This window comes from Vicugna pacos, unplaced genomic scaffold (genome assembly GCF_048564905.1).
Source record: "Vicugna pacos unplaced genomic scaffold, VicPac4 scaffold_20, whole genome shotgun sequence".
Classification (NCBI taxonomy): domain Eukaryota; kingdom Metazoa; phylum Chordata; class Mammalia; order Artiodactyla; family Camelidae; genus Vicugna; species Vicugna pacos.
Window position 1 is genome coordinate 82327759 of NW_027328741.1, and position 23879 is coordinate 82351637.

General features: G+C 39.7%; 2 protein-coding genes and 1 pseudogene across 2 annotated transcripts; 2 read left to right on the top strand and 1 right to left on the bottom strand.

The window, feature by feature from the left end:
• LOC140693693 (thrombospondin type-1 domain-containing protein 7B-like) overlaps nucleotides 1-23879 on the bottom strand; it is a 175321-nt pseudogene that overhangs the window by 67763 nt on the left and 83679 nt on the right.
• LOC140693664 (apolipoprotein E-like) lies at nucleotides 22410-22961 on the top strand. The gene is made up of 2 exons (XM_072957376.1): nucleotides 22410-22544; nucleotides 22610-22961. Exons 1-2 carry the CDS (start codon nucleotides 22410-22412, stop codon nucleotides 22913-22915), a joined length of 441 nt encoding a protein of 146 aa, XP_072813477.1. The 3' UTR covers nucleotides 22916-22961.
• On the top strand, nucleotides 22961-23576 carry LOC140693948 (apolipoprotein E-like). Its single transcript, XM_072957478.1, has one exon. It carries the CDS (start codon nucleotides 22973-22975, stop codon nucleotides 23387-23389), a length of 417 nt encoding a protein of 138 aa, XP_072813579.1. The 5' UTR covers nucleotides 22961-22972; the 3' UTR covers nucleotides 23390-23576.

Genomic DNA, 23879 nt, shown 5'->3' on the forward strand with positions numbered 1-23879 from the left:
CTTCACTTTACTTAACCTCCACATCTTGTCTCTAATTCTTTATGGGACGGGACAAGAACCTGGTTACAACTACTGGCAACATATCTACCTACCTATCTTCCTATCTCCTTACACATCTATGTCTTTCTGACACTTTTGGAAAATAGGGGCAATCAGAAAATAAGAAAATATTTGAATTAAAAAATTAGCATGATTGATACTTACAAATAGTCAATAAATGTTAAAAATAGAATAGACACGGCTGAAAACCATACCAGAGATCTGGACAATATATCTATTTTTTAATTCAAAGAGAAAAGAAAGAGACAGACAACAAGAGAAAAATTAAGGTGTAGAGGATGGAGATGGAAGATATCTATCTGTCTAAAGATACAAAAGAAAAAAAAAAGAAAAGCAATTATACACACCATAAAACAGAATTCTTTACTACAGAGACATGTAAATTTTTAAATTCTGCCCACTAACTACAGAGAAAATATACAATATAGCAATATCTTATTTTGACAATAAATAACATAGATGAGGATAAGAATGAAGATAATAGTAATAATAAACACATTGGCAAACTCTGGTAAGAAGTTTGGGAAAAAAGGGAATAAAAGGGCACAAAAATAGGCTACCTAAAAAGGCGTGTGATGGTTTTGTATCATGTCAACTTGGCTAGTTTCTGAGAGACTTTAGTACATTTCCCCAGAATTTTTACTTGTACAATTCAGGCTACAGTGATGCATAAGGGAGATATTTCGTGGATTTGAAAGGAGGAAAAGCAGCTGTAGCATTTTGTAGCTCATATACATTGTTACTGACCTGCTGACTTGCTTCCTTGGCATGAAGCAGTAGCTAAGCCTACAACTGTTCTATCTCCCTCTGGATCCTCTTCTTAGTTTTTCTGGCCCCTAGGCCAAGTTGTGTGTTTAATTCTGACAAAAACAAAACAAAACAAGACCCCATCTAGCTTCTGCAAGATAACCTTATAACTAAGGTGAGAGATAGACCAGAGTTTCAATTCATCTTTCAAACAGGGCTCATGAGTTCCAGGCTACTTGTGATTTCTTCTTCCTGGGTGCCTACCTTGTAGACTTTAAGCTTCAGCATCAGATACTACCTTACAGAGACTGACTAACCAGTTTCCACAATTGTGTAAGCCAAGTCCCTTAATAAATCCATATTTCCTACAGATTCTGCTTTTCTGGTTGATCCTAGACTGATACAATACATGTCTGACTGGCACAAGACTTCTGACTCACCACATGGGAAAAATCATTTCAAAGCCAAAATTCCTATACTCTATAAAACTGTCATTTCAGTTTGAGGGGAAAATAAAATCCTTTTTGAACACATTAGATCTCAGAAAATTTACCACCTCAGGACTCCCAAAAAGTAAGCCAAGCAAAATGAAATATAAATCCAAGAAAAACAAGGTAGAATTAAATCTAAGTTCAAATCTGAGTTTTATAATCATACAGCAGGTCTAGAAAGTCCCATGGATATGTGTTTACGAAGGCAGTATTCACCATTAAACGGACTGAATAATCAAAATCCTGAAAGTATAATTAAGATACACAGTTGTTAAGAAAAATGCATAACATAAACAAACAAACAAAAAAGAAAACTTTAGGAAAAGAAAAAAATCCTATGAAGAGCCATGGTTCATGGATGAAACAAGCTAAATGTGGTATGACTTGAAGCAATTAACAGTGTATACCGGAACGTTCTGGAAAAACAGCATACACATACCAGTGAAGAAACTGCAGAGATCTGGGGACTTACTGAGAATATAAAGTCATGTGATTTGTCATTTTTATTTAATCTATAAAAGGTATTAGTATAATAATTATTTCACGATGTACTATTTTTAATAATATTTTATTACTTAGAAGAATTTTGTCTTTAAATTAACCTTTCCATATTATTATTTCTATGAATAGATTTATATGTGAAATTTTTTTCTTGTTGTTAAAGTAAATGTAAGTTCCATTAGGCAAGGCTTCTACCTGTACTGTAATGATTGCATCTACATTTTCTAACATAATGCCTAGCACACAGTACTTAATAGATATTTCTTGAATTATTTAATTAACTTTCAAAATTTAGGAAGATTTAGTTTGCTGCTTAGATGTCAGCAGTATAATTTGATTTTTAAGATACAGTTGATTAAGTATTATTAATGGAAATAAACATATGGCCATTAAGAAACAATTAAAATCATAAGTCCAACTAATTAATGTTTCTCTGAATTTCTTTTGAACTTTAGATTAATTTTTGAGAACAAATTATTCCTTTCTTGAAATCAAAATAAAGTATTTGAATTACAGCAAATCTCTCATGTTTGTTTCTTTTCTGTTAAATTTATATGTAACATTTTTCAATAAAAATATTAATAGATTTTTTTCTAGGAAGTGAATTTAGAATAAAAGTATTTGCTGTGTATGATATAGAAATTTTTCCTTATTATCTTTTCTTACTGATAATATGCATCAATTTTTATAATCAGAGAAAACTTATATGTAATTTAAAAAACAAATGAGGAACTTCCATACATAATCATACATAAATGTACTTGTATTATTAATATTAAACAAAATTGCAAAGGTTGTAACACAGTACAAACCTATATTTTTAAAGTGTCTCTCTGTGTGTCTGTGTGGATATTTGTACGTATACTTCTGGACAGATACACACTAAGTTTCTTTTGAGTTTATTTGAGAAGTGAAATTGTGGTTGGAGGAATTGAAGGGGAAGGACTGTATTTATTTATATATTGTTTTTGTTTTCCTCTCTTCTTTAATGGTTATAACTTCATTTTTTCTTTAACACAGAAAAGAATACAGAAGTAAAGCTCGTCTCTTCTTGCCTTTAAGGACATTCTTCCAGCCGTTCTCTTCTCTTTGTCTATCACCAGTTTCTCTTTCCACTGAATCAATCTCTTCAGCTATTATGTTGCCAATATTAGAAACAAACAAAATAAATGAACAAACCCCACTTCTTTATTTCCTTCACATCAAAAGTTGTTGCGAGCTTTTAAAATTTTATTTCATTTTCCCCAGTCACTGTCTCCAACTATCTCTTGAACCCACTGTCATCATGCTCTTGCACCCCTCCCCACACCTTTATGTAACTGTTCCTGTCAAGATCAACAATGACCTCCACATTGTTAAATCTTGTGGACAATTCTCCAACCCACCTTACTTTTTTTTTTCAACAATACTTATCACAGTCAATCCCTCCTTCTCCTGAAATATTTCCTACTCTTGGTGTCCAAGACGCCACCCTCTCCTGGATTCCTCCTGTACCCTGATCTCTTTTCCTGTCTCCTTTTCTGGTTACTCCTCACTTCCCTAATCTCTTAGCCTTGGCTCAGTCCTTGGAATCCTTTGGTGATCTCATCCAGTTCCATGGTTTAAATATCAGCTATATGCTCATAACTTGCAAAGCTTTACTTCCAGTCATCCTAGGATAAGCTATCATTTACCCAATCCTTTTATAGACCCCCTACAACTCTGCTTTCAAAGCATATTCAAAATCTTATGATTGGACTAATCATAGTGTTTTGGTCAAAAGCATCACCCTCATTCCACACATCATTCCAGTAGCCTCCTAATTGGCTCCTTGCTTGGATCCACCCACTTATAGATTACTAACCACTCTACAGACACGTAAGTCAGATCCTATCAGTTTTCTGCGTGAGGATTTCAATGTCTGCCCATCCTGCTCAGAATAAAAATCAAAAGTCTCTTCATAAGTTTGTTTATGTCTGTGAGTCTGTTTCTGTTTTGTAGAGAGGTTCACTAGTGTCTTCTTTTTACTTTTTTTTTTAAATGACTCCACATATGAGTGATATCATATGGTATCTTTCTTTCTCTTTCTGGCTTACCCGGGGGAAGGGGGTGGGAAGGGATAAACTGGGAGTTCGAGATTTGCAAAGATTAACTACTATACATAAAATAGATAAAAAACAAATTTATTCTGTATAGCACAGGGAACTATATTGTAGTAACCTATGATGTAAAAGAATATGATAACAAATATACATATGTATATATATGACTGACACATTATGCTATACACTAGAAATTGACACAACATTGTAAACTGACTATACTTCAATTTAAAAAAAAAAGTTTCTTCCCAATTAGCTTCCTCTTCTCCAACATTCTGGCCTCCTTCCCCCCTTTTGTCCTCCTAGCTTTTTGGCTAAAATTTCAGTCTTTTGTTGTTCCCTGAATGCAGTAGGCTCTTTACTATCTCTGGACTTCAGTATTTCCCAGATATAAACATCATTCACTCTATACCCCCCTCCAAATCTTTGCTCAAATATCACTTTCTCAGCAAGAGCTTTCCCTGATTGACATACTTATAATTAAACCATTTTCTTCACCGAACTCCTGCATTCACTATCCCTCTGTCCTGATTCATATTTCTCCAGAACTTATCACCACCCGACATAAACCTTCAGTTTGTGGATAACTGAATTCCCTTCACCCTAAAAAAGTTCCAAGAGGTAACAGATCTTTGTTTTGCTTTGTGTTGTATACCAGAATCTATAATTGGTGCTTATGACATAATAGGTGCCCATTAAATATTTGTTTTATTAATTAATATATAAATAAGTGAATGAATTAATAAATTTTTGTGCCTGAAAGAGCCAGAAGTGTGTCCTGAAAGCTGGGGTCCAGAGCCAGTTCCTGGAGGGTCAGGAAGAGAAAAGCAACCACAGCAGTTCCACAGGATGCTGCGGGCAGCTGGGTTAATGCCCGTAGTAAATGCTAACAGGCCAGCCATGAGGCCGTGCTGGGTGCAGTCATCTCTGTGAAGAGCCAGGAGGAGGGATGTTTTCATATTGTTTTATGAATTATAAGAAAGGTTATAAATTCCAATTATGAAAAGGCTTTAGTTCTTTCATCAGTGATGAGAACTGCAATTAAGAACTTCCTATCTGGTTCAGGTACTTGCTCTTTATTCTCCACACCGACTTCCAGTATGGTTTCTAGAGCTCTGAATCCTTTTCCTGCACATTCCCTGCTGTCTCTGTCCTCACTGGCCTGGTTGTCCTCTACTGTCCTCAGTCAATGCAAAAGCCCTTTCAATTTTTCTTCCCGTGTACATTTGTCTCACCATCTCTTACTTTTCCCATATTCTAGTATCAAATCAACTACCCAGCATTATAAGTACGAATGTTTTTTCTTGGCTGATTTCACTTTTCTTTTTTCCAGAATGTGCCTTCGATTATAAATATCCTCTCACAGATTTTTATAAATTTCCCATCTCTAGATTTTCAGGCAGGACAAATTACACATTGCGGACAACTTACTCCCTCTAGCCCACATAGAATTGGTAACAAATTTTGAAATTTCACTTTCCACATGGAAATGTCCTCATGAACAACAGTCAGATAGACACACACACACATACGCACTTATCCTGTAATTGCTGGACCAAGTTGTGTCACTAAAAACGTAGATTAGATGAAATGGAAACATACACCATACAATTATAATTCAAGGAAAGAAGGAAGGAGGTCAGGCAAGCTTTTAAGTTTTCATAGCCTTGTGTAAATTATGAAATAACTCACTAGGTTAAGTTGTTCATCATAGCTGTTTAAATGATATTGCAATAATCAGTATGGATATTTTAGCTGGGATAGCCAACTATTTTTTTTCTTTTTTTTTTTTTTGGTGTAGAAGCTCCAAGATGACAGGCGCAAGTAGGAAAAAGAAGCAATTAAAATAGAATTCAGTTTATAAATGCTAAGAGTGAGGTTCCTATTTGATTTCTCTTAGCACATAAAATGTAGAGGAACAATTTCATCCATGAAACAGATTTCTGAGAAATCATAATCAACCTTTATCTACTCCTATTCATTCCATAAAGCAGATAAAATATTTTTCATCACGCACATAACAGTGGGACACAGCAATGCTCTTGTAAAGAACACTGTTCAATACTTTATTGCCTGAGAGAACAGGTGTAAAATATCGCATACAATATCATGTTTTATGGTAAAAACAATTGCTCAAAAATATAACAAATCTATAGAGAAAGTTTAAAGCATATCTATCATTCACTGGTGCCAAATCAATTTCCTATACTGAATAGAGAAAAACTTGTGATATAATAATAATTCAAACTTAAAAATATATGTAATGCTAAGGTTTCATAGCCAGTTAAGCTCACGAGTTTAGATATTTTTTAAAGTCTAATAAGGCTGTAATGTTTTTCAATAAAAGATGTTCCCCAAAATCCTTCTATAGATAAATAAAGTAGCTGATGGTTGCAGTATAATTTTACTACTTTGTAACTTTGCCTTCTGAGATCACTTGATCTGAAAAACCTAAATGCAACCTTTCAGTAGCACAAAGAGGAAATAAAATCAATAGCTCTTATAGTTCATCGTATATTTATACATGTTTAAATAAAGACTACAACAGATTAGTTCAGTACAACTGCTACAGAATATTTTCTGTGCTACAGAAGTTAGGCACTTTGGGTTCAGTTCAAGAGCGAGAGAGGAGAAAATGATGAATACCAGCTCCAAGGTCATGTAACGAGTCATGATGGAACTTGGCTTTCAATATTTAAGTTGCCTTATTTATGGAATCACATTTTAGTGACCAATTTAGTCCCTTTTAAATATCTGAGTATTTCTTACTTGAAACTTGTGGCTTTAAAAACATTTCAAATATGATCAGGTTGAACCCAGTATGTTTACCTAGAAAATATGCAGAAAGGCCAGGGAGAGGATGGTATGATGGTGCGGTCACCATATTAGGTATTTTCTGAGATCCCTTTCAACCCTCACATCTATAATTCTTTGGAAAAGGCAACAGATCTAAACAACAGTGCACAAATCTGAGCATGAAAAGAATAATAATAAAAACCATTCACTGGAGACAAAAATAGAAAAGACAAAGCAGTAAACATGAGCCAAGGAATCTATTACGCCAGTTATGAGGGAGTCAACTTGAAGTAGACAGGTTGTTTTTTGTTGTTTTGTTTATTTGTTGTCAAGGAGTAGCTGAGCATATCAGAATGGCCTGAGCAATGAGCAAGGAAGTCATAACATCCACAAATTCCTAGTCACCAGAGCTTGTGCTTAAGGCAGAGCTATGGTTAATTTTATGTGTCAACTTGACTGGGTCTCAGGGTCCCCAGATCTATGGTTAAATACTGTTCTGGGTGTGCATGTGAAGGTGTTCCTGGATGAGACTGAAATCTGCATTGGCAGACAGAGTAAAGCGGATTGCCCTCCCTGGTGTGAACAGCCTTCACCCAATCAGTCGAAAGCCTTTCTGAAAACAGAAAGACTGAGTAAGTGGGGACTTCTCCTGCCTGACTGCCTGAGCTAGAATGTTGTTTCTTTCTGGCCCTTCCTGGGTCTCAAGCCTCTGGTATTCAGATTCAAATTTACGCCATTAGCTCTTCCAGGTCTCCTCTGCTGACTGCACATCTTGGCACACATCAGCCTTGATAATCACGTGAATCAATTCCTTATAATCAATCAATCTTCTTCTCTCTCCCTCTCTGTCTCTATCTATATGGTTTTGTTTCCCCAGAAAATTTTTAGAAATACAGTACCCAAATGAGATGAGGCTCAGGTGAGAGGAGCCTTATTCGGCACCTGAGAGCTCCTGCTTCTGTGCACCTACTGCCGACTATGATGATGGAAAGGGAATTAGGGGGGTTCTTCAAAATGGCTTCAATTTATCTGTCCATACATGTACAGAGTGTTTGCTTGTCAAAACTGTCATTTAGCATTCAACTGTAGCACTGGAGTTAATAGACCACTGCTGACTATGAGCTGCTGCACAAAATGATTTAAAATCCTCCAGGCATCATAAGTTTAGAGTCTATGGTAGCTACATGTCTTTTAATCACAATATCTCTAAGGGAGAAGGAAACCTTCTATAGCATTCCTGAGAGCCAGTAAACTAGTTTCAACAGCTTCATAAACGGTGCCTTATAAACTCACAGGCCAGTGCCTCACACTGTGGGGTACCTCTCTTGTGTAGAAAGCTGTATGCTAGCTGGGCAGCAAACTGAGTCACTGCAACAAAGAAAGGAATACCAGATAATTGTCAATAAATAAATAAAGGAAAGAAAGGTAATCTTTAAGTGTAGTAAGAGTCAAACTGAAGAAAGTCAGTAAAAAATAATTCTAGTTTGACACAATACAAATGACAATAAATTTGCAAATAATATGGCACAAATTCTCTTCATAGTCTAGGTGCTTATGGGTCAATAGCAAATGTTTGGAAAAGTTTGTTATATGGAATATATGAAGAAAAAAAGTCATTTTAAACCCAAATGGATTTTTTTTTCTTCCAAAGACTCCTAATCTACTTATGACAGGAGGGTGATTGTATTAGACTTTTGATGTTCTGGGTTAACATACTGTACCATGACTTACTGACAGCCATAAAGCATGTATCATAAAAAAATCAAAGGAAGAACTCAAAGAAACAGGTTCTGGTACATCAATAAATTTGGGAAAATCAAAAGATAGAAGGAAGAACTCAACTGTAAGCGAGTGAAAGAAGTCAGGTCATGCAGGACTGGATTTACATAGCTTAATCTAGCTCAGCCAACAGAAGATAAAACATTTTGGGACTCCAGATATTAAAGGAAACAAACCAGCTAACAAGAACCTGATCACCTGAAAACGTGTAAGGGTAGAATTTGTACTAACAAAAAGGACTTTCTCACTGCACTAGGGCAAGGTGTTCCATTTAACACTGATACAGTTTTCAATGTCTGTTTGGCATCTGTGCTCTGTTTGAGGGATAAGAACATGATATGTAGCAAAGTTCAAAATTCCCAGGGGAATTTTATAAATGGAAAAGATACAAAGGGAAAAACAGATAGGCGTATTGTTTGTGTATATTAAACGTATTTTAGAGAACAGGACAAATCTGTCATTCTAATATAGTATTATAAACTAGATAAAACAGAAGCATTCGTATTTATTCAGCTGACAGTTTGTGATGTTTATTTTGACTATTTCTTTAGCATGTGTTGCTATGATATTGCTGGATGTGCTAGCAGTTTAATTGGACAGACTCTGTTGCTTTTCTATAGTGACTCCAATGAGAAAATGGGAAGAAAATGGAGACAGTTAGAAACTCAGCTGAGAAATTACATCTGAGAGTTGTGAGTAAATACCAGCCATGATACTAGGGGCAGAGAAGAGGGCATAAAGGAAACATGAAAGTAGTATGTTGATAATTAGTTAATATGGGTATATGTGTATGCAGGAATTCTAGTTTTGAAGCTCCTTCCAGAATAAAAAAGTAAAATGTCAGCATGAGTTAGAATTACAGTAAGAAAAGACATGCAACAAGTCACCAGTGCTCTAAATACTTACTGGATACCTAGAATGTGCCAGACACTATGTATGTACAGAGATGGATAAAACACAAGTTCACCCACCACTAGGAGACAGATAAGTAAACCAACAATTACAACCAGCAATAAAAGAGCCCAAAAGAAAGATGCCATGGGAGAAGAGAATCTCCTATCCTGAAGGCACCATAAAGAGTCTGAGCAAAGGAAAAAGAGTGGACACATGATCCAGGGAAAATTCAGTGTGTAGCTGAGTTAGGTACTGGAGTGGTAGAGTAAGTATGGTGAGAAATGAGATTAGGGGCCAGATTGTAAACAGCTCTGTATGTCATGTTTTTGAAGTAAGCAGGGATATATTTAAAGTGTTAGATAATGCCATAATGAAATATGAATTCTAGAATAACCATTCAGAAATATCCAGCATAGATTTGGAGATTAATATAATACAGTTCAGAGATGGTAATGAGGCAGTGAACTAAACTGGCAGTAGGAAGAAGAGAGAGAAGATCACAGATTTGGGGGAGAATTTGGGATCTTATGCTTAATAAGATATAGTTGGTTAAGAATTGGGAAGATTACAGAATAATTTCACAGTGATACCATTCTTTTGAATATGGAATAGGAATAAGAAGTTGGGTGTACAGATGTATATCAGGCAGAGATTTAAAACTGCAATCGAGAGAACTAAGTCTGGTTAGCTTAAGCCGAAGAGACAGAGGAAGAGAGAGAGAGAAAGGTAGAGAAAGGAAGCATATGAGGAATTTTAAAAATCAGGAGAAAAAAATTATGATTTCACATCATAAAACAAAACCTAGGGCTGCTCTTAAGTCTGAAAACAAGAAGATTCTATTGAAAACACCACAACTGGCCCATTCAACTTAATATTCAAAACCCAGGAGACTAAAGCCTTGATAACTGGCTGGGAAATCATGCCACGCACACTTTGGCAAAGATAGGGCAGGCGATTTGATTCAGAGTTTTGCCAACAAATAACAAAACTCACTGCTCACATTAGGTTGCTGGTGGGGATATGGAGTGCTAATGTATGAATTTAACCTGGAAGATGAAATAAATGAAGAGCAAGTTATGTTACACATACAAAGGCCAACGCAGGGACCATAATGAAGTCATGGTCTAGAGTCACGAGAGATAACTGGGATGGTGAAATTGCTGCTGGAATTTAGGGAAATGTGGGTCTTTATGCCCAGCAAATATGGGTAGTTAGCATGAGGGAATAAATAGCCTAATTTCAGAAACATTAGTAAAAGAAAACAGCTGTGGAGACAAAGTTCTTTTTTCTGGCAATATAATGAAGAAAAAGTACTTATTAAATACCAACTGTGTTAATGGCAGATTCAATTGTTACAATAACACCATACAAATTAAACCTAGCAGGTTCTAAAATATAAACACAGAATAAATAGCTCTTTACATGGCGTATGATTATATCATTCATGTCACTACAAAACCCAGACTTCCAAGGGTAGTTGCTGATAAGAAGACATAGGACTCAAATTTTCAGTCTACGCAAGTGTTTCATAGTTTAATTATGAGTTTGCAGTTTTGCAAATGTCATAGTACCATCCTCCTTCCCACTGTAAATTCTGAAGTGCTCCGGATCCACATATTGAAACAAATTCTTTATAGAATTACTCAGCACGACTCTGGCTTAAAATACTCTTGTAATGAATTTAGAGTTATGCATGCAGTTAACCAATTATTAACAATGAGCACAAGTTGTAAGAAATATGTATATGGGAAGCATTCTGATTAGTTCTTTAAATAAAAAAGTATTTTAAAATTAACTCTGTTTAATCATGAGGAAGTGAAGCTAACAATACACTTCCAGTTCTAGAAGCAGGATTGCTTGATCTCAGCACTAGTGACATGCCAGAACGAGGCCAACTGTACCTCATGCTCCCCAATGGTGACCATCAAAAATGTCTCCAGTGTTGCCACATGTCCCGTGGGGAGCAGATGCACCGATGGTGAAAACCACTACTCTGGAGAAGTGAAGCAACACCTTTTGCTCACTGCTTCAGGGAAGTGGCCAGGTCCTCCCACTTGCACATAAATGCATGGAAAGACACCTACCTGCCTGATAACTATGCAAGTTCAGCTCATGGTCTTGACATCAGAGAATCAGCTTGTACAGTATTTTATCATTGCCTGATTATCTTTCACTAGAAATACACTTATGAAGTGACCTGTAACGTATGCACACTGTGGAGTAAAGCCGATTCAGCCCCCACTCTCTAGGAGGCTAAACTCTCACAAGCGCAGTTCCTTTTTCCATGACTTGATACAAGCTGTAGGGGTATATTTTTAAATAGTATTAATAAAATAGATAAAATATTTTACAACAGTAACTTTCATATGTCATAATTTCTGGTTGTCCCTTTACAGAATAAAATTATACATGCATTACGTGTACTTTGATTCATCACATTTGGCCAAAGTTCTGAACTTCCTATTCTGGTACACAGAGTAAGGATAATTATCACACAAAGATGCACTGAGCAACTATTATGTATATAGTATAGGGATATTTGGGAACACTGGTGATATAAAAATGAATACAGTGCATTCTGTGCATTTAGGAGCTGAAAATTATATTAAGGGGGTATTCAAGGTATAATATAATTATAAAACATTAAATATGCACATAGGGAGTGTACACTGAGAAGTGCTTAACTGTAACAGGAAGAATGGAACTATTTGAAGAAGCTTGTATCTGAGATGGGACCAGGAGGAGGGACAGAATCTCAAGTGCAGGAAGGTAAGAAGAGGATTTCCAAACTGAAAGAGAATCTTGAAACTCATGAGTGTCTTGTGGATCATGGTGGTACCTTGGCAGCGGCTAGTTGGTGGGCACTCTGAGAGACGATAGTGGGAAAAGGGAACAGAACATGAGATTAGGAGGATATTTAGCGCATAGTAATGGCTTTAAATGGGAAGAGGTTAACCACTGAAAATTCTTTGGTAGGTAAGTGATAAAATCAGATGATTCATTCTACACAGATGGCCCTGGCTTCAGCACTTAACAATGGATTTGTAAGAAACGTGCCTGGAAACAAAGAGAACAGATGGGAGATTACCATGATAGCCAGGAAGACATGAACACTGGTCTATAAGAGAGGGAACAGACTCCAGGGCCTCATGAAGATGGAACTGACAGGATTTCATGGCTGACACTCTACTTGAGATCGAAGAATCAGGAAGGAAAATTCAGCGTCTCGTGGTAGAAAGTAAATTCATCTTTGGAAACAATTTTGAATTTGAATTTGAATTTGAACTATCAGTCTATTGTCTGTATGGTGATTAATGTTCAGCAGGTGAAAATCCTAACCTCTAGTTAAGAGAGATTTTTTTCCAAGAAATAAAGATGTAGTGATCATCTCTAGAGCTCAAATACTGGAAAAAGCTGGGGTTATTGGGAGAGACATTATAGATGAAGATGATAAAAGCAAACAGGAGAACTATGAAGGATGAGGCCATGTAAATGTAAGTGAAGGAAGAAAAGCCATGCTCAGTGACAGGGATATAAGCATTCAAGAGAGGCAGAGACACTCCAGGAGAAAATGGGACATGAGAGTGAAGGTGAGCACTTTCTAAATGAAAATGTACCTTTGTGAACAAAGTTGGAAAGTAAAAGGAAAATTACTTTTTTCCCTACCTGATCCCTTGAGAATTAAGAAACTTTCAGTGAGTCTTCTTATTTTCATGACAATATATTTGTTCACATACGTTCAGTAAGAATCTGTTCTTGAGACAGGATGCAATTAGAAACATTGGCTGTATTACCATGACTTTGACTGGAATATCGTATTTGAGAGAGATGCTCATAGACTCAGATATAACAACATGGCTTCAAGAAACTGCTTGGAAAAATCGACCTGGTACTTTGCTTACACGGTTTCAGCAAAGCAGCCTTAAAAAATAATGTATATGGTCAATCATTATTCTTGCTTCACTTGTAGAAATAATCAGGCAGAGTTTTATACAAACAAATTAGTTTTACTGTGATTATATTTGGTAAACAAATGGGGGTAACTATAGAGAGAAAAATCATGTTTGCACCTTCATAGATATTAGATGCTAGTCCTGTTAATTACATCTGAGGTTTTGTTATATATCTGTAACCTTGGATCTTGAATTTTTCTAGTTTTCCCAAATATCTAGCTATGATTCACCAAACTAATGTTTCCAATTTTCTCCCACCCTTCTGATCTGGAATCACTAAGGACAAAGGCAAGCTTAGAGCCCCACTGGAAGGGACGTCACCAAGTACCCCTGGGCACTGACACTGCTGCCACACTACAAAGTACTGACACACATCTCACAGTTCAGGAGGACTCCACCCAACACCTGGTCCTGTACAAACGCTGGAGACACTGAATCACACTGACCAGGAAGAGACGGAGCTGATGTCAGTGTAGGTAGACTGCTTCCACCCAACATGCCAGACCAAGATTTCTCCTTTAATTAGGAGGTTGGGATTAGCAGACACAAACTATTACATATAAAATAGATAAACAGCAAGGTCCTACTGTACAGCACAGGGAACTACATTCAATACCTGTAATAACTTATAATGAAAAAGAATCTATATATATTATGTGTATATGTGTGTGTATGTGAATATATATAACACTGAATCAATATGCTGTGCAGCAGAAAGTAACACAGCATTGTAAATCATTATATTTCAATGAAAAAATAAAAATAAATAAATAATAAAGACTTCCTCCTTTAGCTAAACATGAAAATCTTTCTTCTGTTCTCTCCCTCTCTCTGTCATTGTCCTGGGAAGATAATGCCCTCATTTCAATATTCCAGGCATTGCGAAGGGTGGGGGCAGGGAACCTCTAGAATTTAGGATGACTCTGTATTTCAGGCCAGGAGACTGTCTTCCCAAATTTGCTAAAAACATGACTGACCCCTGGCTTGGACAGGGAAACACAGCAGTCCCTGTGAATAAATCCAGTCCCTGTACTTCCGTAAGAGGAATGAGCTGGGCCCCGACAGATCTTGTCTTTGTCTGTGGTGGTTATCATTTGCCTTGGGCCTTTGAATGCTGAGAAGGCTGGAGCACAGCTGGGCTATGCCTCTTAGGCTGTCTAACCATGCCCCTAATGGTTCTAGAAAAGGCCAGCCAGGAGGCATTCATGATTTGAGAACTGCTTGCTTTGGCAGGGCCCTGCTTCCCTGGTCAGGAGTTAATACAAATGAGGACACGATCAGGAACTTTTCCTTAACACTTGCAGACATCGCTGTCTGACAAAACTCCTTGGAATCTCAGGCCAAGCTTGTTTTTGAGAACAGGATAGCTTTTGATTGTCTTTTGGCTGAGCCAGGAGGTGCCTGTGTTGTGATGTACTTGCTGTACCTGGTGTGAGCTTCTGGGGAAGCTGAAACTCAGTCATGGAAGATCGATGACCGCTTAGCTTAAAAGGCTGACTCCTTCAACAGTGCTTTCCTTTGATTTGGGTCTTGGGGATCATGGCTCTGAAGCGCACTCCAAACATAGGGAGTTTTCCTGCTTTTAATAATCACAGTAGGCTCCCTGGCACACCGCATCCTTTCAAAAGTTTTAAATGTATATTTGTATGCACTGACCAGCAGGGAAATATCTCCCTAAGACTAGAACCTCAGAAAAGCAATGAGAATGACCAACTTAGAGATTGTGAATCTGAAGTTGTGGCCTGTAAATATCACAGGCGCTCAGCAAAATCATCAGGACTTACAATGACCACACTCGATAAAACTGCAAAGCAGTAGCTGAGAGTAATGCTAATGCCTTAAATTTTGATCGTCTTTCTCAGTTAGGCTGACAGTCTGATCAAAAGGGGGCACTGTTAAAGAGAAAAAACACAGGCCCAAAATAGTGCTACTTGTGCTAAATCCCATGATACCAAACCCAGATTTAATACTTAACATGACTGCAGTTTCCACCTTCTTCTCCAGAAATGTACCAGTCTGGAATTTTCTGGCCTGCACCAGTGAAGTCATCTGCGACAAGGGCCCTCTCCACCCCCAGAGGAAGAAGAGGCAATCTTCATGAAAACACTCTGCCATCACCACCACCCCCTAAAAAAAGAGGAAGTCCTGGGCTCAAAATCCTTTCTTTTCTTTGGTTCATAGCTCCAGTGCCCCATCCCCCTTCCTGTATAAACTTGCCATGTTGTACCACCCCGGGGAGCACCCTCCTAGTTCCTAGATGGGATGCTGCCCCATTCACAAACCACTTAATAAAGCCAATGTGATTATCAAATTTAGGATGCTATTTTTCAAGAATACTCAAATACTGTATTTCTCTCTCTTCCCATTTTTATGTCAGTTATTCATGTCAATTTTGTCAGATTTTTTGTGTCAAATGGTCCATTATCATTAGCCTAACACCACTGAATCTTTTCAGTTCTTCACTTTTCTTTTACTCTGTATACAAATGTAGCTATTAAGTGCCCCTTATTTTTCTCATAAAATTTATTTCATGTATATCCCTTCTAATCCATTCCCAAAGGCACTACAGGTGTAGAGGCTCTGAAAACCCTTTGCGGTGTAATTACAAAGCCTCGGTGACCTCCTAACCTGACCTTCTTACTTTCCGCTCCTACTTTCAGTATCTTGTTAGGAGGTTGATCATCCTATAACTTGACTGAGTTTAATTGGCTGTAATGGATTTTTAATTCTCATTCCTCATGAGTCTGGATTAAAAGATAGTGTCCCACCATGTGAATTCTCCAAAACATAACTGGCCTAAAAAGGAACTTGTTTTGCACCTTTTCGATCCCTTGGTGTATGCAAGGCTTTGGTTTCAGGAGCCTTATTTGGCACCTAAATCCACGGATGCTTAAGTCCCTCATATAAAATGGCACGGTAGAGTTGGCCCTCTGTATCTACCAGTTAAACCTACCAGTTGATGCCTAATCTGTGGATTCAACCAACCATGGATTGAAATTTGATTTGCAGTTGGCTGAATCCTTGGATATGAAACCCACGTATCCTGAGAGCCAACTGTGTGTGTGTGTGTGTGTGTGTGTGTGTGTGTGTATGGAAATCTGCATGTAAGTAGACCCCTGCAGTTCAAACCCATGTTGTTCAAGGGCAACCGTATTTAAATCCAGACCAGCGGTTTGTCTGTTTTGATGCCCCTCTGTTACTTTTTAGAGCCTCTCAAGTAAGTGTGGGCACCTTTTCCTCTTGCTGCTACTAGAGGAATGTTGAAGTTTCTGATTTCTTTAGAAATGCAAATAAAAATGTAAAAACATAACTCCTTCTGATACAATCCTAACATGGCTTGAGGGCTAAACAGAAATGAGTATGTTGACCTCAGTAACCTGAGAGCTAAGGGAAGCCAGGAGATTCGCATCTATTTGAAGACAGTGAATTCTGGTTCCTGACAAGAGAAGGACCATCCTATTACAGTTAGCACATTTTACAGTAGACTTTGAAGTTCATATGAACATTCCTTAAGGGATGATGGTTCTGTAAGAACCATGCAGTCAGAAAAGAAAATTATTGCTCTTAGTTTAGCAAGTAACTGTATTCCTCAAATGAAAAAAAAATTACCCCCTACTCATCCCCACCCCTCTTTTCATCAGGGAAATGCCTGCTGGTGATGTGGCTGGGGTGAAGCTGGACTGAATGGTTACTTTTTGCTTTGCATTATAGCTTATTACGTGAAAAAACAGAGAGGCTGGCTCAAGACATCTCTGAATCTGCACTTAGTTAACATTATGCTACTAAAGCATCATGCCTTACATCAATCAACTCCTTTCATATTTATTTTTAATTTATAGCCAGTTTTTGAAAAATGTGCATATTCTACCCACAGCAACCAAGAATGCTGTAAAACTAATCCTACTCTAAAACATGCGAAGGAAATGAAAAATACCTCTCAGAATCATTATTCATTTGTTAAAATGCAATCTTTGCCATATATTCCACACTTGACTCTCTAAACCAATGCCTCAGGTATAAAACTTATTCTTTGGTTAAAATCCAAGGATTTTTTCACTTAGAGAATTGCCCTACACTGTCAATTTAATTACTTCACTCTAACCTGATTTTCCTTTTATTTTCATACTTTAAAAAATTATGTTTAGAAGAGATGTAAAGTTTCTTAAGATATTTATAATTAATCATTTTGGTATCAGGTCTGATTAGTAAGATAAATTTATAAAGATCATGATGACTTCCAGCTGGTTATTCTCATGCTGAAGTCAGACCTGAAACCAGGAAATCATTCCAAGGATGATCTTTAAGACAAAGAATACCGGAGTCTGATCATTTTTCCTATGAGATGAGCATGCAATTATCAAAAATGAAATCACATAAGTTATCGAAAATAGTCTCACTCGTTGCCTAGATTGGACGCCCCAGGATGTTGATTTGAGATCACAGGCGGTATCAAGTGGAATCACGCCCTTCCTTCTTGAAATGGGCAGGAAAGATATCCACAAACGTCTCTCCCCATTTAAGAAACAATTAATCTGTTGACAGAGTTCCCAGAGGGAGCTAGTGGTACTCCCCATTCTCTCCTGGAAACACCCACAGTTCATAGTTAATGTAGCTTGTTTTTGTTCAAGCTTTGAAGCAAATAAAAGATACTTTACTTTCTTTCCTGGCAAACCTTTCCTCGCCCCCCCACCACCAAATACAGAACAAACATAGAAATGACAGTGACTATCTTTGTCTTTGACTATGCTGTTCTGTCACAGTTAAATCCTATATATTTGTTTTCCTCTCTGGATCTACTGAAATGACTTCTATGTAGATGAACATGACGGACAATAAACTTGTGCAACTCATAAGATTAAATGAACATGACTGCCTCTATCTGGAGGATAAAAAGTCCAGTCACCCAGAGATATTTTCTTAAACTCTTAAAATGCAAGAATACTTGCAAGCTTAACTTCTTCCTACCTATTTCTAACTCCCTGCCTTTTAAAAATAAAAGTAATCCAGAACTTACTCTGCAAGTGGATTATTTTGCCCAGTATTTTTCTGGAAAAGCACTTTTAAATAGATTCCTTGATTAAGAGGTACAGACTGTCATCTATAAAGTAAATGTCATGGGGACATAATGGACATGTAGGGAATGCAGTCAATAATGTTGCAACAACTCTGTACTGTGATGAATGGTAACCGGTCTTAGTGCTGTGATCATTTCACAGGGCATAAAAATATCAAATCACTATGTTGTACACCTGAAACTAATATAATAGTGTATGTTAATTATAACTCAATATAAAAAAAATAAAGGGCTCCCTTGAATGCAAAGAAAACACACAGAGTCCATCAGAACTATTGTATAAGAAGGCTATACCTCTCATGGTGACAAAAACCAATTAAGGAAGAACAAAAAGATTTGATAGAGATAACAGATCTCCCTCCTTCAGTCCACATAAACATTTTTCAGTGAGAACAAACCAAAAGAGAATTGAGGGTACTTCACAGGAGTCCAGGGTCTTTAAGGCAGCACACTTTCGATTTCCAATACCTACTCTGTATCCATTACGGTGCCATGGATGTCAAGTCTCTCTGCTATGATAGAGTGTATGCACAAACTTTTGAATGAGAAGAAAGTACTATCCTAAAGAAAAACACTGGCAAGTAGCCACTGTGAAGAGTAAAACAAGGAGCAGACCATATCAGCCCACAGACAAATCCAGTCCCCTTCCAGCAATGCCAGCATCCTCACTGTCCCCTGTCTCAGTACTGAAATTTTACCCTATTAAGGCCAGATACATCCGAGTGCGTTAGCACTTGTTTCTTCCTCTTACATTTTCATTTGCCATAGAAGCTGAGCTACAATAGCTTCTTTGTTCAGATTAAACACAAGAAAACTGTGAAAAGACCCAGGTGTCCCTGAAGTATGAGGCAGCCAGGAAAACGGAACCCCAAATGCCCATTTCCTTGAACATGGTATAGATGTTTAATGACTACTGTTATCCTATCTGCCCTTCTATATTCTTTTACTTTTCTTCTTTTTTGATTAGAAGACTATTACATAAATGTATTCTTACTGCAAATCAATTAACCAGGTCAGCAATATAAAAACACAATGAGATAAAACAAGGAACGTTTCTATTGGGGGCAGTATTGTGGCTTAGAAATCATAAACGACTTTTGTAATGAAAAAGGGGAAAAAAAGCATTGGATAAAATATCTACCTTCTAAATGGATTGCTGAGATGACCCAGAGGAAAGGAAACTATAAAGCACAAACCAAAGAAAAAGCAGGGAATGCAAGGTAAACAGGAAGGACAACTTTTATCCCGCGGGTTTCTGTTAAATCTTGGAGACCCACTTTTCCACTTTCATGGCTTCAAGGCCTGCTATGGAGAATCTCATAAAAGACAGAATGCAAATGATGACCACACAGGCTGGCCCTTGGGTTATGGATGCACCGGAAATAGACATGCCAAGCAAAACATCTCGGCGAGGCCACTTGAATGGCTATGATTTAACACTGGGTGAAGAGGGGAAAAAAGTCTCTTGTAAGAATTTATAACCTCCGGCTGGCCTTTCCACGACTATATGGTCTGAGTTCATGCTCCCTCTGTGATTCAAAATATTCTCAAAGAGAAATTTAAATTGAAAGCGTTTCCAGACTGCTTGGGCTTCCACGGGACTGAAGAGTGTAAAAGCTGTCTGAGCAGTATGATAAAGCAGGGGAGGAAGGACTGAGGGTCTCATAATTCCTTCTTCAGACTTTCAACTGAACCTCCTGATTTCAGCCTGGCCCCTCGTCTCACCCTCCTCTGTCTCTTGTCTGAAATCCACCACCTCTCTGGTCTTATATCCAAGGAGAATAAACCTCCAGGCTCCTACAAGAGCAGGAAGAGGTAGGAGCCTGACTGTGCAGGGTGAAGGGCCAGGTATGGAGGGTGTCTCTGCCTTCCTCCCATCCACTACACACACACACACACACACACACACACACACACATGCACACACACACACAACCTTGCATAATTCCTTCTGCAGAACGTGATGCCTTTCTGGATTTGGCCAGACCACATCACCCTGTTTCTCTTCAGCCCCCATACCTTCACCTCTGCCAACACTTAGGTAAAATTCTGTTCTCCAAGGTACTTTATCTTGTATCTCCATCCACTTTCTACATCATACATTATGACTGAGGTTTTGGGAGCAATTTTATAAAGGGGAACTCACTGAACATTATTTTCCTTGCTGGTTTTGAAATAATTTTAGAGAAAAGACGAGCGTAGAAATGTCTTTGCTCCACTATCTTCAAACTGGAGACCGAACCTACTGCTTTAAAAGTGCAAATTTCCCCAAAACTAACTACTAGAAATTATCTAATATTGAAGTATAATTTGGGGAAAACTCAAGTAGGTACCTTGCCTGGTCTAAGGACTATCACAGCCTTCCAGTTAGACGCCGTTTAAACTGAGATCCAAAGTAGACTATGTCTAAGACAGTAAAAATAGTTTGCCATTTTGTGGTAAGATTCTATATAATTTGGGAGCAATGTGTCTGCAGAATGTACTAAATAATATTCTAGTATCATGGAGCATCGAAGTCTAGGTCACTAGACAGTGTTAAGTTCTGCCCGGCACAAAAGTGCCTTCTTTAAAGCACTTCATTCACGTACATCGTGCTGATCTAGATATTTTATAACAACTTTCCAACAGAAATCAGGCACAAGTCTTGTAATCACAAGATGGTATCATTACAACAATTTTCTGTCATAGGAAAATAAAATGTTTTCAGGAAGTGGTCCCTTCCGTGAATTTACAGTCCCTGGTTAGCTTTGTAGCAGCCCTGAATCATACTACCTTGCAAATCAAATTTACACCTGCAAATGTTCTGACAGGGACATCATTTCCAAGATGTAACTATTATGGACCGAACTGTGATCCCTGAAATTCATATGCTGGAGCCCTGACCCCCAATACTAACATAGTTGGAGAAAATTAAGACTGCCAGAGGCAGTCTGCTTTCGGTGGGCAAGGCTAGCGATGCATCCTCACTGTCCTACCTCGAGGGGTCTATCAACTTTTCAGCCCTATTTCACATATTAGTTTGCAGGAATCTTGATCCATTTTCCATCAACAAGTTATCACACTGGCTCATTACCCTGGTGACATTATGCTGACTGGACCTAGTGAGAAAGACAAAACAGCTACTCTGGACTCACTGGCAAGACATTCTCATGGCCGAGCATAAGAAATAAATCTGAGAAAATTCAGGGGCACTCTACCCCAGTGAGATGTCTGAAGGCCCAGCGGTGTGAGGCATGCTGAAATCCCCCTTCTGAGGTGAAACATGCTGTTACTCCTGGACCCTCCTACAACCAAAACAGAGACACAGCCTCTATCAGATGTGCCTTTGCAGATTTTGGAGGCAATACAGTTCTCATCTGGGTGTGTTATTCCAGCCCGTTTGCCAAGGGATCTGAAAAGCTGCTGGTTTTGAGCAGGACCCTAAACAAGAAAAGGGACTGGAACAGGTCTAGCACAGGCTGCTCTGCCGTTCAGACCACAGGGTCCAACAGAGCCAGTGGTGCCTGGAGTGCCAGGTGGACATGGTGCTGTTTGGGGCCTTTGGCAGGTGCCCACAGGTGGACTGCAGGTCCTTGGACTGAGGAGCAGTGCCCCACTGTCCTCTGCAGACAGCTAGTCTCCACCTGAGAAACAGCTTTTGGCTACTGGGTGTCAGTAGAGACTGAATGCTGAGCTGTGGGCCACTAGACTTACCAGGCAACCTGAGCTGCCCGTCACGAACTGGGTGTTACCTGACCCATCAAATCATAAAGTGGGGCACCCACAACAGCACTCCAGCATCAGATGGAAGTGGTATGTACGTGTTCCGACCCATGGAGGCCCTGAAGGCACAGTAAGTTACAGGAAGGAGTGGCCCAGCTGCCTTCTATGTTCCCAGCTGCACCTACGTCCTCACAGGGAGTTTCCTACCTTCAGCTGACACAGGAAAAGAAGACGTGGGCCTTGTTTACAGACGGTGCTGCGTGACATGTCGGCACAACCCCTAAATGGACAGCTGCGGCACTAGGGCCCCTTTCTGAGACATCCCTGAGAGATGGAGGTAAAGGGAAGTCTCACCAGTGGACGGGACTTGAAGCAGTGTAACTGGCTGTTCACTTTGCCTGCAGGGAGAAATGGTCACATGTATGGTTACGTACCTATCCGCAGGCTGTGGCCAATGATTTTGCTGGTTGGTCAAGGACTGAGAAGGAACATAATTAATGACTAAAAATATAGATTTTTTTAAAACTACAGAAGGCTCTGTGGGTTGCGTTGGTGGTCACGCTCCTGGCCGGATGCCGGGCGGAGGTGGAGCCGGAGCCAGAGGTGCAGCTGGGGCAGGAGCAGCCCGAATGGCAGGGCAGCCAGCCCTGGGAGCTGGCTCTGGGTCGTCTCTGGGATTACCTGCGCTGGGTGCAGACGCTGTCTGACCAGGTGCAGGAGGAGCTGCTCAGCACCCAGGTCACCCAGGAACTGACGGCGCTGATGGAGGAGACCATGAAGGAGGTGAAAGCCTACAAGGCGGAGCTGGAGGAGCAGCTGAGCCCTGTGGCCCAGTAAACCCGGGCCCGCCTGTCCAAGGAGCTGCAGGCGGCGCAGGCCCGGCTGGGCACAGACATGGAGGACTTGCGCAGCCGCCTGGCGCATTACCGCAACGAGGTGCAGGCCATGCTGGGCCAGACCACCGACGAGCTGCATAACCGCCTGGCCTCTCACATGCGGAAGCTGCGGAAGCGGCTGCTCCGCGACGCCGAGGACCTGCAGAAACGCCTGGCCGTGTACCGGGCCGGGGCCGTCGAGGGCGCCGAGCACAGCGTGAGCGCCCTCCGCGAGCGCCTCGTGCCCCTGGTGGAGCAGGGCCGACTGGGGACCGCCACCACGAGCACCCTTGGCAGCCAGCCACTGCGGGAGCGCGCTGAGGCCTGGGGCCAGAAGCTGCGCGGGCGGCTGGAGGCGGTGGGCACCCGGGCCCAGGGCCGCCTGGACAAGATGCGCGAGCAGTTGGAGAAGATGCGCGCGAAGTTGGAGGAGTAGGCCAGCCAGATGCGCCTGCAGGCCGAGACCTTCCAGGCGCGCCTCAAGGGCTGGTTCCAGCCCCTGGTGGAAGACCTGCAGCGCCAGTGGGCCGGGCTGGTGGAGAAGGTGCAACAGTTGGCTGTGGGCACCACCCCCACACCTGCAGCCAGCAAGAATCAATGAGTGCCCGGGCATCCGCCTGGGGCTCCCCACTACTGCCCAGGTGCCCCCTGCCTCCCTCCAGCCTACGGGAGGCCCTGTCCCTGACCCAGCTGTCCTCCTGGTAGGCCCTAGCTTAATAAAGAGTTCATCAAGCTTCACCGCAAAAAAAAAAAAAAAAATTAGAAAATTGATGGCAAGGAAATTTAGGAAAGTGGTAGCTGGACAGACTTCTCTGAACAGGCAAAAATGTGAAAAATATCTGTGTGCCATGTGAATGCTCCCCAAAGGGTGACCTCAATTGAAGAAGATTTTAATAATCAAGTGGATAGGACAACCCAGGCTGTGG